The following is a 15,924-nucleotide window of genomic DNA, read 5'->3' as shown; positions in this document are numbered from 1 at the left end:
GCTCATGTCATTTGCATGGTGACCTACCCAGTCGAAGTTGAAGGGACACATACACCCCCGCGTGTGAGTGGGGATGAGAAGAAACATGCTCTGTAACGCTTGCTGTTTTAGCGACAAGAAGCTTTTCTTCTTTCAGCACTGCTTTAACTGCAGATAAAGGTATATTGCATATCTGGCAAAACATCAGCAGGGTGACCTTCCGATGCTCAGTTTATGTGTTATGAAATATAAAGAGCTGAGCACATCTCCCAGAGAGCTTTGCCAAATGGGGTTGATCCCACTCGATCCTGTGCAGTTAACACCACTCTGCAGTCACGGAGGGTGGAAAGGTGCCTGCAGTGGTCAGATCAGATTACTGTCAGCATGGTAGATTCCGCGGGGGATGGACAATGTTCTCCTGCCCAGTTGTGGGGAGCTTGGTGAGGATGCAGCCGAAGGGCATCCAGCACAGACAGCCTACTGCAGTTGCTGGACTGGCCCTATGGATCTCCTCTAAACTGTGTCAGGGTCAAGTGGCATTTATGAACTGAGAAGGGGAAGAGGGCTTCTTTCTGCCTTGCTAAGCACTCAGCTAAAGACCATGCACTATTTAGAATAGCAAGTAGCCATAGGTAGATACTTGCACATAGCTTTTTAGAAGCCTTTGGACTGGTTCACGCCAGGCACAGATGTTGTATCAACAGGTCCTAATCTCCAATGACGGAATCACAGAATCACAGAATAGTAGGGGTTGGAAGGGACCTCTGTGGGTCATCTAGTCCAACCCTCCTGCTGAAGCAGGGTCACCTACAGCAGGCTGCATAGGACCTTGACAAAGGCCTCTCTCTATTTCTGCGTAGTTTTCTCTGAATCTCCTTAAAACAATGCTGCTGCCGTCACTCCTGAGCCCCTCTGGTGGCCTCGCCAACGCTTGTTTGTGTTGAAGCATGCTTGATCCTTTCCTCTATACCTGTCCTGCCGTGTTTCAGGCGTATCCAAATGTGTTTCTACACCTTCTTGCAGGCAAAACTGGTAGCACTTCTTTGCAGAGGCATTACAGGAAAATTTCGTGATATAGTCAATGAAAACATCTAAAGTCCATTATAGATGTCGAGAGAATGTTTTACCCAGTTGGAAGACAGAATTTGGAAGTATGTTACTTGCAGTTCTTGTTATTGCAATCCTGTCCTAGACAATAATAAAGAAGTATTGATGGAAGTTTTGCCAGAGCAAAGACTGCTGGGTTTCATACAGAGGAGAGATAGTGTCTTCATTTAGTTTTATTAGACTCTTGATACTCTGCCCATGTATTTTTTAATTCACCACAGTAAAATTCTAATTAAAGAACAGACTTTGCCTCCCATTAATATGACACTAAAAAAACATTTTAAAGAATGCAGCATCTTCTCTAAAAAAATCGTAATGAGAAGACAAGCCGCCAGTGTTGTATAGAATGTTGTCGCTCCCTTATGAAGCGTTTCATGATTTTAAACTCCTTGTACCATCTAGAGTGTCAGTAGAGTTAAAGGCTCATTAAACTGAGCAGTAATTTCTACAGAAAGAAATCGGAAATATTCTTAGACTTTTTTGTGTGTTCTAATTTTCACTTCTTTTGAAGCTTCTGTCAAAACAGCTCATGATGGAAATTCTGAAAACACAACACTTTGATATCTGTCAGGAGTAGAAGTTGTTTCTCCCATTTTGCTGCTTCCAAAATATATTGAGTTCATTATGAGATTTGATGAGCCTGACATCCAAATACTCAACTTTTCTTTGAGTCAGAGTGATTTGGTTTTCATTTACCCAAAATAAAAATGTACCACTAGGTAACTGTTCTAAGCATTCTACAGAATGCTGTAGGAACGTTCTTTAAACAAGGATTACTTTGGAAGGAAAATGTTTCCTCGGAGGATACTAAATAAACTGCAGGGTCTCTAAAGCGCTGCGATTGAATTAGGTACCACATGTTGGAGAGTCAATGACTAATGAGATCATCATCCGAGATTAAATCATGACCTGTAGCAGCCACATGTTTCTTATCTGATTCAGACAATGAACTTCAGAGAGAATCAGTACAATCTTTCTTGAAGGATGAAAAGCTGTTCTCCTGTCTCTAAGAAAAAAAGCAAACAAACACAAAATTAGATTAATTTCCTCCCGTGAGTAATAATGTATCCATTTTGGAAAGAAATTGGCTGATGTTCCCTTCCCATCTTTTCCTTTCTATCTGATGAAGACTGATCTATAAACTTGGAAAGGAGACTGACTGCAAGTTCTTCCAGCCTCAGACTGACCTCAGGTTTTTGCCACTTGCGTGGATAGTTTGACAAATGCATATTTACATATGCAAAATACATTCTCTGGGCAGTCTTAGAGACATCAACATGAAGATGGCATTTTCTTCATTATAGTTGCGTATGCTGTGACTGAAAGTCCTGCACTGGAGATAAAAATGCTGGTGCATACACCGTTGCACAGAAACCCATGTTTAGGAACCTTAAGGCTGCAAAGCTGCAAGCTCAGAAGACAGAAAATGCCAGGGCATGTAAACGGTAGCCTGTGCCCACGTAATTAAAGAGAATATCGTAATTCATAGGCTCAAGCACTGAATTACTGCTGGACTACCAACCTTTAATCTGACATTTTCTTTTTTTTTTTGACACCGGCTTTGTAAGTCAAATGCTTTATTTATGTGTGATGTTCCCTGGTTTGTTTGTTTTTCCTTAAAAAGCAAATGGAGAATATGAAAAATCCCTTCAAAAATGTCATTGAGCTGATATACAGACGGTTCATCAGCATGGACCAGAACAAGCCTCTGACACGTGGGTAATGGACTAAGAGTAGAAGGCTGTCACCCTCTCCGTGGACCACTTACTACACGGAGATTAAACAGCCAGTGGCCCGTGGCTGCTACTAGGAGCAATTCTAAGAGGAGTCCTGCTAAGCCCCTGAAGCCTTTAATTGCTGATTGCTTTTAATACAGATGAACTCTTTGAGGAATCTGGGTAATGAATTACCCGGAGGTGGCACTGAGTGTCTGCGAATTGCGTGTTTTATAGTTTGATCAGGTATAGATGGATTTTCACTGGGGACACATGAGCACACCCGTGGGTATGGGGCAGTGCTCTGTCAGATTCCAAGATACTGCCTGTACATGGAAGGAGTCCCAGCTTGTCAGTGAAAAGGATATAAAAATGTACTTTAACAAGCAAAACCTACTGCTTTAGCTTACTGATTTAAGCTGAAATTCCCTTTCCTCTGTTCCTCAAACTGGCAGTCTGAGTGAGCCTGAAGCTGAAACTGGAGATGGTAAATTCTACATGACGGAGTAGTTGTCAGGGACTGGACAAAGCATCTTGCGGTGGAAAATGAACAATGCTACCAACTACCTTGACTGTGACACAGTTCAGATAATCTCAGTTGTATTTGGAGCAGGATTATTTATTAAAACCTATTGTTAATTTCATTGCCCCTCAAGAAAGTGTTTATTTACAGAAATCCAACCTATTTGTTGCTTTGGCAGATAGGACCGCTCTCGACTTGAGCAAGACGTGTCGCATTGTAGATTATCGGTATCTTGACACAGTTATGAAGCAGAAAATCAGCTTCGTTTTGAGCAAAGCGGACTAATCTGCCTGTACCCGCTGGTGTGGCTGTTGTATGGAGGAGGTTTCCTCACTCTGAAATCGCAGAATCGGAATGCTGGTCTCTGAGCATTTGTAAGAACATTTTTGAAGGGAATTTCTGAAAATCTGGGTTACTTTGAGGACAGCCATGATCCATCAACGTGTGCTAGAAATTCCAAGGGTAAACAGCTTTACAAGACAAGCAGTCCTTTTGGTTTAGAATCAAGCAGATCAGCGAGTGATTTTTCGTTGTACTGGCTCGTGCCTTGAGAAGTGTGTTGGTATCACCTGCAGTGCCAGCACGTGAGGGACTCCGCGCTGCTCAGAGCCAAACACGGAGCGGTGTGAACTGTCATTGTAAGGGGATTCCCTCTTCGTGGACCTTGTTTCAGACCTATTGCAGGCTTGGCTTCTGTTTCCAAAGGTGCTGAACTGTGCAAAATGAATCATGTTTGTATGGTGAATAGATATCAGCTCAGTACAGGGACCATAATTTTTCTATTGGGCTAAGTGCAGGGAATAAAAAGCTAATTGATTATTTTAAATTTTTATTCACTACATCCGGGCACGTGTTTTAGCTTTTGCCATTTCTTTTGCTGCTTTGCATTAGCTGGGCCAACCATTTAAAACCCAGTCAGATTCCAAAACTGAATTAGACCAAAACCAAAAAAACTACCCAGAGTTCAGGCTGCATTTCACCTTAATTGGTATGCGTATAATCATTGTACAGCAGTACAGTTATATTAAAGGGAGAATCTAGCCCTAATTTCAAAATAAATCCTAAAATACTCTGTCTTAAAATATGTCCTCCTAGATTTAGTAAGTTAATTTTATTTCCTGTTTGCATTTTTTAAAGGCTAGTATATAGTTTAAAGGTTTCAAATGGATTTTGGAGATACTCCAGAATATTCCAGAATAATCCAGAATTGATTAGTGACTGTCAGCTCCATTCTTGCTTTAGCAAGTTTGCAGCAAGTTCCTTTAGAGCGTGAATTAACTGAAGATCACCATCAGCCAAACGCGGTCCTGAGTCCTTAGGCTAAGAAAAGCAACCACTTGATTTTTTTTGGCTGTGCCTGCTGTGGAATGTTTCTGAATGTCCCACTGATTCTGCACACCTGCAATACAGGACTGGTCACTAGGTATAAAAGGAGACACATGCAGGCTTATGCCAACGAGAACAAAATAAACTTAGACCTTAAGACCACAGATTCTGGTGCTGCTGCGATAGAAGATGCTGTTTTCGTATTAATAGTCTGTCTTTGCAGTTACGGAAAAGCACTGGAAGAGCACTTTCGACCCTGTCTTGTTGGGAGAAGTCACCTGATAAATGGCATTTCTTCCTTGGGAGTCCTTTTATTTATCTGCTAAATTTTCAAACTTGTCTGTTTGCTTCATCGTTGTCCTACTTGTGCTGCTGCACTAAATACTGGGCAGCTCTACTGAGCCAGCACACATCAACCCACGAATCGTTCCTAGAGGGGAAACCAGCCATTTGGGAGAGAAGCAGCGCTGCCCGTGTGTCCTCGTTGTGCATTTCACAGGACGGAGCTGGTAACAGGGTCTCACGCACGGCTGTAGCGGCAGATATGCAGAGCCTGCTGTAATTAGCCCTCACTTCAACAAGCCACTGAGGCTTCAAGGTGGGGGTAGGGATGCAGAGAGGAAGAAAACACTTTTGCTGTATTGAGCAAGCTTTCCGCGGAGGGATGAATCTTTCACCTGTCATACTACGGAATGCAGACAACTGTAATTATGCTTAGGCACCCAGCATCATCCTTTACAGAGTTATATTCATTTTTATTGGTGGCAATTAATCTCTAGTCATGTTTTCGAAGGAGAAAAAGTGAGTAAGTTAGCACGTTTGCCAGGGAATGTTAGCATGTGACCTGAAATCTGGCAGCTCCCTGTAATGTAGCATCTCCCAAGAGATCGCTAGCGATTTCAGACTCATCTCTCACGGTATTGACGTCCACACATGCGGTCTAAAGGGAGCATTTGTACCTCCCTGACATCACCACTCTCAGGTTGCTTTTCTTATTGATGGTATAGTTAAGGTCTCTGTATCATTCTGACATTTTTAATGGCATATGCATTTACAGTGTAGCTCTTGTGTAAGCTTTAATCAGCTTTCTGTTCACATGTTGTTGCTATTATTATTTATCTCTATTATGGTAACACATAGAGGCTACCAGAAAGAGCAGGATCAGACTGTGCTAGGCTTGGGCTGTAGTTTGAAATGGCCTCTCTGTGCCCATAGCAGAAGTGGTGCTGGCAATCCTGAAGTGCAGCGGGCGGCTGTGGCTCTCAGGCTGCTTTGCCCTGTATCTCAGAAACGGGAATCGCTGCCACACACCAGCTAGGGTTTGCCATGCTGATATATATAGAACAAATGTGTCTTGGTTGCTGAAATTTTTCGTTTCTTCTATTTTTTTAATTTTCTAGCTGGAACTACTGGACCCCAATCCCATAGATAGTTATGCACTTGAGCAGTCTCACACACGAGTGATTCAGCTGAGCTCAGTGGAATTACTTGTGTGAATAAGTACTTGGATTTAGCTTAGCATCTCTGTATCTGCCTAGCTTTGTAAAGGTACAGAAGTTACTACAGTTCAGATCTATGATTCACAATAGAAGTATCACATAATGTCCCAGTGAAAACATACAGGTAAAGAATTTACTTGCATCTCCGCAGTCTGTCACTGCAATGTGGGACTTCAAGGAAAGGGGAAAAGAAAACTGAGAGAAATTGATGAACTTAGCAACAAAGATCTTATTTTCGTGTGAGATTACTGCAATGTAGAATCAGGTGAGAATGATATTTCAATATCACAAATTTTGCACTAACATGATGCCAACGAATTTCATTCAATTCCCTTTGCAATTAATAAGCAGTGGATGAATTGATACTGCATGAAATGGCTCTGCTCATTGTGACATATACAGGGCTTGAACTGACAGCTAAAAGCAGAAAATCTTTACCATCGGAGGTGAAGACTTAAATCTAGAAGAGCCCAACTTGTCAACGTGTATATATGATCCTGTCACTAGAGACACAAAGGATGTTCACCTTGGTTATACACACATACTATTACTTGGGTTTCAAACCATTTAGAGCACTGTGGTCAAAACCTGCTAGTAGTTTTAGGAACATGAGAAGGAGCCTAACAAGTGCAAAGGCTGTATCAGGCATTGTAAATGAGACACGGTACAAGCTCCATCTTTTTGTAATTCTGTTTTTTTCTGTGCCTTCCATGAGCACTCAGATGTACTTTAATCCTCATTTTTATGTTCTCTTCCTAATAAATCCCCATGAAATTCACATTCTTAGTAGCTATCTGGTATTCCAAGCTGCTTTATTTCATAGATAATTAAAACATTTTGGCTAGCTACTTTGGGCTAAACATACTGAACGTTACAATGTGTGCTCACTGGTGCCTTGTACTTAGAAGCCTTTGGAAAAATCTGTCTAACTGCCAGCTGGTTTTCTGGTCACTGCAGACTTCTTTTATTATCCGGATTTTTTTTTCTATGATTTTACAACCAGTCAGAGGAATTTCTGCTCTTCACTTCAGTGTTTTGCTCTTCCCTCTGGTGAGATTGTGGAGTGCAATTTGGTACAGGGAGAAAGCAAGCATGTGACCAAATGTAAATAGTAAATAAGTGTTCAGATAAGAATGATTTACATAACAGGAGTTGTGTTCGGGGCAGACACTGTAAATGTGAAAGACGATGCGCGAGCTGACGATGGCAAATGGTTTTCCCTTCCCATAAAAGGTTTGCTTTCTCCTTCACTTGCTTTCAAAGTGAAAAACACAAACCAAGCAGAGAAATCTGATGACTGGAGCACTCACCTGAGACATGGAAGACCAAGGATATAAGTCACATCTTCTAATGAGTGTTATTTATTCATATTAAACAAATTAGTTGCAGCTGGAATTATATCAGCCCAAAGCAACCCACAGTCTGGCAGTCAGGGCTTTAATGTGAGGTGTGGTTAGGTAGGAATGAAGTCCCTGAAGCAGGCAGGGTTCAGTTTGATTCCTGCATTCCACTTCGCCATGCAAAGAGCTGTTGGTTATGCTTGTGTGGCTCAGATTTGTACCTTTTGTGGAGGTGCAGAACTGCATCCCTTGATATTCAAGTTCTGCTGAAACAAATCAGTGTTTCTGGAACAGAAATTGCTGGGAAACTCCATCAGCTCCAGCAGATTTGCTCCCCGCCCCAGAAGGCTTACAGAGTCTTAGCTAGTGTCTATGTGAAATAAAGATAGATCATCTCTTTCCACAGATTCTCAGTAATAATTTAAGACTTATAAAGAGTAAGATTTTGTTTGCCCGGCTCCCAGCGGTGTTAGTGAGGAACTATCATCCCTGCTCACAGCTGTGGGAAAAATGAGGCAAAGCAATAAAATACCTTGTGTAAGGCACGAGCAGGATTATGCACAGGGGTATGTTACATGCTCCGCTTTCTGCGGGACGTGGAACCATCTCTCCGCACGTGTGTCTTGCCAGACTTGCAGATCCTTTTGGTGACTCTGGAATTGTCTTCACATGGGTTTGCTTTGGCCTTTTACACTGATGCCCAAGAAACACAAGTTTGGAAATTGGTAATCATCAGTGGGACTTGAGTAACATCTCTCTTCTTTTTCTGCTGAATCTCCTCAGGCTGACCAGTGAGTGTCCTGCTTCTCAAGAAGAAGTACACACAAAGATTGCCAAAATTAACTGATGGGTATAGTTGTCCACTGTGGGTTTATAGCCATGTACCTTAGAAGGGAAGGGCTACGAAATTTCTAGGGCAAGAGCATCAGGCTTAAGTGGGTTTTACCTTGCTGAGTCTGGAAACAGAGATCCAGGCCTGCGAAGCAGCGAGTGTTACCTGGGGACTGGTTTACATGTTTGCGTGTAAAAGCGTTTGTGAAGACAGCTCTGTTGCTGGGATTACGCTCTCGTTGCCTGCGTGGCAGTGGATTTTACACTAGCAGAAGAGTTGTTGGTGTAATTGAAGCTACCTCTCTGAACACGACGAACTGTACCCGGAAAATGATCTGTAACTGTGTCTTTACTAGGGATTTTGCCAGCAACTCTATTCTGAATAGAACGATGGTTTTCTTCACTCTCAGCATACCTATATTGAAAGGCCACTAAGTGGGGGGTAGGACTATGGAAGAAATCCTTGTTTCTCTGCTGACCATTTACTGAGGAAACCCTAACCTCTGGGTGTTTGCTTGGAGGTGTCTGTTTAGTACGCATACATACTAAGCGGGTGTTTTGCAGGTACTAATTGCTGTTTCTATAGCGAAATCAGATTTAAGCTGTGCATGTAATGCTGACTCCCCGCTCTCATCCTGCGTAGGGTCCACAAACAAGGAGAAGGGGTCAGGCAGGGTTGTCCTGTGAAGGGATCTCACTGTGCTTTAAAGCGTTGCGTAGGAAACCTCCTCTCTGTGTCACCGGCCATAGGGTCTGGGGCCCTTGTGTAATGCTTGTATATACTGTTACTAGCACAGAAATTACCTGACATACACACTCCATACCTTCATCCCTAAGCCTGGTCAGTCTTATGAAATCCCATCTCCAGGGTTATTTTCTTCCCTACCATCTCTTTACTCCAGCAAAAAATGAACAAAAGAAAACAAAACAAAACACAGCACCAAAGGAGAACACCTTCTTTAGATTATTGTATTTATTATCTTATGGGAACCATGCAACGAAACCATATTTGATGACATTATCAAATCTACAGGCTTTGCTTGGCAATACTACCTGCCATTAGCTACACTGCAGTCAGGATGTGATCCTCTGCATCTAATTCCACTATAAATTCATTCCTTCCAGCTATCTAAGAGCACTAAGAAACAGGATATTAAAAGATTTAGGTCCTGATCCAATAAGTGTGTTAAACAAGTCCTCAGATTTAGGTATGTAACTAGTGCTGTTGTCTCCTTGCATGCTGAAGTACGTTGCCGGATCAGCGGGGTAGTTTCAGAAAGTTTGAGGGCCCTTTAGAAAGTTCCTGGTATAACAGTGCCTCTTGCCTGCTTGCCAACCTCGGCACAAGAGGCTGAGGTGATACGCTTGTGATGCACTTCCCTACATCTCGGTAAAGGACTGGGTGTTTTCCAGGTTGCGACAGCGATCACTGGGGACCCCACTGCAGCAACCGCTGCCAGTGTCAGAACGAAGCCCTCTGCAACCCCATCACGGGCGCCTGCGTCTGCGCGGACGGGTATCAAGGATGGCGCTGCGAAGAGCTCTGCGACCCGGGGAGCTACGGCAAGGGCTGCCAGCTGAAGTGCCAGTGTCACAACGGGGCTACCTGCGACCACAAAACGGGAGAATGTCACTGTGCTCCCGGATACACGGGGGTATTGTAAGTTGAATGATAGGTGTATTTTACTCTGCATCGCTCAACAGCCTTGCTTTGACCGCTTTTAGTGCAATGAGTAACTGGCAGAATTTACACCATCTCTGTATTACACACTTTCTTTTGTAGAAATCAAATAGCAATATTTCAGGGAGACTAAATAAAGGAAATCTCTTTTACTGCTAATTATACCTGTCTGCATAATAAAATAAAATTTAGTGCTAAAGTGAACTTAAAAATCCATCCTATATTCCAGCTTGTACAACAACTGTACCTGTTCCTAATTTTGGTATGTGAATACAATCCAAATTACAGTTGAGTTTTTATAAGCAATTGGACATTCAACTCATTAGCACTCCAGTGCAGTATCAAATGGGACTTACCATCCCCGATTTATTTGACTTTCAATCTAACTGCAGAAGCATTACTGTTAACTATATGGGCTTACTATCTAGGGGGCAAATTTTTAGCATAGTGAGCAGGGATTTAGCGGTGTGACTCCTATTAACTTTAACGAGAATCATGTAGCTAAATCCCCATCCACCACACTGAAAGTTTACCAGTAGGAATCACAAAATCTGCATATTAATTTTAGGACAGCAAGCAATAGTTCCTTGTTTAAAATTGCCCACAGTGTAACATCAGTTCTCATTAGAGATCTTTCAGTAGTTTCAGAAGTAATTATGTTTTTCAAAATTATTTAAGGGGAAAAGAGAATTTAGTCACTGAATTTGGTTGGAGATCTATTACAGGTGACTTTAACACTTTTGCAGTCTAATATTATTTGTTGACCTGCATAAGGGGGAAGGTAAAAAAATAAAGACAATATTAAGCCTCATAAATAAGTGATATGCCTTTCAAATATTTTATTTAGAACCTGATTTCCTCATAGATTTGTGACCTCAGACCTGGAAGCACTCACTGTTAAAGACTCTGCTTGCTATTAGGAGTGGTCCAGATGACATTAGTATGTCATTTCTCAGCAGTAAGTGCTTGCAGGGCCAGCCACCGATATGCTGTATGAACATCCTCCTCAGAGGATAGTCGGTTAGGGGAAGAACCTACTGTCGTTTCAGAACCTGGGATTAGAGAAAGAAGCGATGCTGAAAAGCACCGATGTGCAAATGCAGGAGACGCTAGTTAGTGTAGAGACTAGCCTTACACTGGCCCCCCATGAGTACTGAGAGAGACCCAGCGAGCTTAAATAACCGTTAGATGTTGCTTAGTTCTTGCCAGTCTATTATATACTGCAATTGTTGACATTCAGTAGTGACTGGAGAAAACTCAAGCATTTTAATCCCATCCTTTTATTCTATTTGCAGCTTCTTTTATTGCCATGTCATGTAATTCACATTGAGGGCTTCATCCCACAATTCTTAATTTCCTGGGCTGTTTTAATGGATATGAGTTGTCCTGTTGAGATGGGTGGAATTTGATACATGCATAAAGATTACACACATGCATCAGCCTTGCAGGACTGGATCCATGGCACATAAATAACCCCAGCAGAAATAAAAGAAATCTTGGCTTATTGGTAACACCAGCTGAGGCTTACTGAGGTTTTATAATTTGGAGAAGGACTCCCATGATGACCTGTGTTGTGGATTTTCCTCATTTACTGTTTCCTCTAAGTTCTTTTAAATGATCTCTTTGGTTTTTGTTTCTTCTCTCTCCACAAAGCTGTGAAGAGCGCTGTCCCCCAGGCAGCCACGGAGCCCAGTGTGAATTGCGCTGTCCTTGCCAGAACGGGGGAGTCTGCCACCACATCACTGGAGAGTGCTCCTGTCCCCCTGGATGGATGGTGTGTAGTCTGTTCATACCCATCCCTCATTTAGAGGTGGGAAATCAATTGTTCACTGTCTCAGCAGATGCCTTCCCTGTGTGCTTGTGATGCGTATCTGCTAGTTCTTGTTGTGAGGCTCTAACACTTCTGAAACCAGGACCGCCTTTGCTATGTGTGCACAGCACTTAGACAGGCCACCAATCTACGACTGGTAGCTACCATCTCAGAGTTAAACAAACAACAGTAAACCAAGCAGTGACTACTCATTCCACTTCTATAGGGGAGAAGAGACAAAAAAATTGTCTCTGAATTACAGTTCCTTGGAATATTCCCTGCACCCTTAGACACTGCCCTCACACAGGACAGAAAGCTCGCAGCTCAGCTCAGCATTGTCAAAAGCACTGTCCTGTTTCCCCTTCGGGAGAGAGGGAGAGGGAGAAGCCGGGGCAATAAAGTGATCAGACAGTCATTAAAGCAGGGCTATATGTAAGACACAGAGACCAGCTCAGCGTCCTGTCCTTACTCAAGCATAACTCCCATTGATTGCAGTAGATTTGCTTGCATCAGGGGTTGCACTGGAGAGAGCAAATTGCCCTAACCTTTAATCCTTTGTGTCAAGAAAGCAAGGCCAAACCTTTTTAAAGTCCTCAACTTTATCAATAATGCAATAATTAACTCTCTTGGGCTTTGCCAAGTCTCACAGGCCTACATACCACTTAGCTGTACTAAATTTCCTGGCATTTTTCCTGTGTCTGACAATTAGTCTCTTGGCAACCTTGCTGAATTTTAATGCATACAAGTACTGTGACTTTTTATTTTAACATGTGAAAGACCCTGAAGATCATCATACAACTATGGCTTCTGATGTGGACCTTATACCTGATGAAACATTTAAGGGCTGAGAGAGGTGTTTGTGTTCCTTTACATTAGTACAGCAAATGCTGCCTCCATTTGATCACACAGCTGCTTTTACCAGCCAGGAGATTCTGGTGGCTATCAGGCAGCAACGTGGGAGAAGAACATTGCTGCCCGTAATTTTTGGTGGAAGCTGTCTGTGGAAGGTCTCTCTCTAACTGGAGAGTTAGACCTACTCTAACTTGGCAGTCCTGGCAAAGGTGGGGGATGGTATTACTCCATTTCAAATGACAAAGCAGGCAAAACTTTTCAGGAACTTTGGTAAGAATATGGCACCTTACCCTCAACTGGCATTCAGTGGAGGCAAAGAAAAGGGTCTTTCCTAAAGAGTACTGGAGCTAAAGCATAAAGGAAACAATTCAAATATTTTTGAGGATCTGTCAGTCCGTTCTGGCACTACCACTAAGCAGTGATCAATAAAGTGATTAACATAAAAATATTACTTTTAGGGTATTTTTTTCACCTCCCCATACCTGCTGCATCCAATATTTCTGAGAATCTCAGTTGTTTTTTTTTAGTCTTCCTTCTCTGTGAGTTTTCTCTTTTAGTGCAAAGTTAAAAATTCACTAAAGAGATATAAGAATGTCAGAATAGAGCAGGAATTTTTTAGAGGTCTTTCAGGATGCAGCATAAACCCCGAAGAAGAACCACAGCACAGAGCTGTGGTCATGCATTCTGGCCCACTTCTGCCCGTTCCTTACAGCTTGGAGTTTTTCTCTGCATTTTTAGTGGTGCAAAGAGACTTCCCTGAAAACTGTGTTGCTGGCTGCTCTGTCCCCAGAGAAACCCTAGAGTTAACAATTGATGTCTGGAACCAGCATAAATGAAAATTGAAGAGAGAGATCAAGTATTCTGGGGAAAGAAACTGAAATTATAAGTAAAAGCACTCAGCTTGTAAATGTTGAGATTTTAGGTATAAAGGGTCTCTCCAGGGTTTTAATGAAAAGCTGGTAATTCAGTACACAGAGAGAGAGGAAAAAATATGTTTTCTTGCTATATTTTTAACTCTTGGTGGTTGGAATGGTTTGGGAAGTGAGACATGAGTGGGCTGTAAACAAGCACGCGAGATGGGATTGCTAGACAGCATTCATTTTATTTCACACCATGGATAGTCTTTCTTTGACATCAGCAATTTTACTTGCTGATTTTGAGTCCTGAGACTGCACGTATGTATTGAATATACCATCATGTCGGAAGGAGAGAATTCTCCCTGGATTTACACAAGTGCAAGTCCACTTGGATTTTGTTGCTGCTGGATGAGCTGAGACTTTTATCCTTTCCTAGGGTAGGTTTATTAACTGCAGCTCGGCTCCCTTAGGGGCCTGGTTGCCTGTGGGATATGCAAGGGGAGGCAAGAAGTTGAACAGGAGGAAGTTCTAGGGTTCTTAGATTCTTCCTTGGATCTGCCATCTTTAAAGCCTGGTTCTTTTACTACTTGTAGTATTTCTTTCCTCCTGCTTCCTCCCACCCAGTGCATACTGTCCCAGAAGCATGATAACTTATAGGAGCTGTGTCCTGTGAGATTTTAATGTCCCGTGGGTTTTTCACCATGAGAATGATGGCTAACAGCACGTATTGTTGAACTAGCCAACAAAACGTGGCTTCCAGTATACTACAGTTTTCCACTTCTGTGTCTTTGTGGTTGTGGGAGTTAGTGGGTGGCTGCTTTAGGGCCTCATTAACAATTTACAGGTTTAATTCTATACATCTTTCTCATTTGCAGTATTAAATTCTCCAAGCAGTCTCAGGAATTGGGGAGAGCAGTTAAATTTACTATTGACAGTGCTTCTCTGAAACACTTTTGAAGGACTAGATCTCTCTGCTCAAGAAAGCAGCAATCTTTCCTTACATGACAGAACATTTGTCAGTGGCAACACACCCTGTTTCATCCGAGATTCCACTCTCCACGCTCTGCATCGTGGTGCCGTGTTCCTACAACACATTCTGCTAATCACTTCTTTCTCATCACTTCTGGGCTTTATGAAGCAACTATAATTTGTATTTTTGTCTATTTTTCTTTCTGTTGTGGATTTTAAACATGAGGGTGGGTGAGAAAAAGGAGCGGAAACAAATCTTTTCCATACTACAAAACGGTAACAAATAGCAAACAATGTCAAAAGCAGAAGCTGATGAGATCAGGGCCTTAAAAAAGGTGCTGATGGGGTGAACTTTACTGATTAGATGTGTAAGCAGCAGGAAATGTTGGTCTGACATTTGATCCTCCAGAGAAGGATGTTTTGGATTCCCTTAGTACATATTAATGCAAAAAGTGTGCCTAAAGCTTCTCTTGGCTCTGGGAGGATGCATCACAGAGTATTGCTTTCTCATCATTTGTTGATAGAAATCCTGTTTCTTTTGAGATGTGAAGAGAGAAAGTATTTATTATCAAGATAAATGGATACTTACATTTTCAGATATATAGTGTTGTGTATTTCTCAAGTCCAGAGACACGATTTTTTTGCACTGTAATCTGAATGTTCTTGAACTGAGGCCAAGCTGTCCATTTTACAGCCAAGGAGCCACCTATCACTGGTTAGGAAAGGCTTGAAGTATCTGTTTTATGATTACACTGAAGAGCAGCCTCTCCACTTGGAGGTTGTTGTTACTGCAAAACTTTCCAAACTGTGGAGCAGAACCCCAAGGACTGAAAGCAGCCGTTATGTTCCTGTCTTCAGTTTTGTATAAATTTTGTTGAATATGTGCCTTGTTCAAAACTCAGAGCCCCTGGGGCTTGGTTAGGGAAATAAGACTTCTGAGAGATTAAAACTAAATAATAATAGGGACAGAAAAGCACCGTTTCTGTCAAACACTGTGCACTGTGCAGGGCGCTGGCAGCAGCACCACTTGCTGCAGTTGCCAAACATTTTCCATTGTAGGAGCCCATCTTCAGATCACAGCACTGCCAGACTTGTTTTGGCTGAAGTTACCCTGCTGGATGCCAGCCTCAGATGTTATGTTTTCTCACATGAAAAAACATTCATACAACTTCTAAGACAGTCTAAGGAAATCCTTGTAAGGCCTCGATACTTGGCGGGGGACGTCGTGTGGTACCTGGGGGGAAAACCACCTGAGTTGGCAGATAAATTCTCCGAAGACACAACCCCTGGTAAGCCTTCTCTGCCTTGGGGCTGAACAGCTGGAACAAGGCTTGCCCAGCAATTGCTCTTCCTGATGAGCAGTGCCAGAGTGCACAACCAAGAAGGACAGTCCGTCTTTTCTTCACTTTCAGGGATGGTTAAGCAGAGAGGGGAA

General features: G+C 42.4%; 1 protein-coding gene across 12 annotated transcripts in view; it reads left to right on the top strand.

Moving 5' to 3' along the window:
• MEGF11 (multiple EGF like domains 11) overlaps window positions 1-15,924 on the top strand; it is a 283,040-nt gene that overhangs the window by 169,908 nt on the left and 97,208 nt on the right. For all 12 annotated transcript variants that reach the window (XM_075431918.1, XM_075431915.1, XM_075431925.1 and 9 more), the window contains 2 exons: window positions 9,734-9,980; window positions 11,655-11,775. In XM_075431918.1, coding sequence (XP_075288033.1) covers window positions 9,734-9,980; window positions 11,655-11,775 — 368 coding nt within the window. The remainder of the gene's footprint in view (window positions 1-9,733; window positions 9,981-11,654; window positions 11,776-15,924) is intronic.

This window comes from Opisthocomus hoazin, chromosome 10 (genome assembly GCF_030867145.1).
Source record: "Opisthocomus hoazin isolate bOpiHoa1 chromosome 10, bOpiHoa1.hap1, whole genome shotgun sequence".
Taxonomy (NCBI): domain Eukaryota; kingdom Metazoa; phylum Chordata; class Aves; order Opisthocomiformes; family Opisthocomidae; genus Opisthocomus; species Opisthocomus hoazin.
The sequence above is the reverse complement of the archived record's forward strand: the minus strand, read 5'-3'. Positions and strand labels throughout refer to the sequence as shown.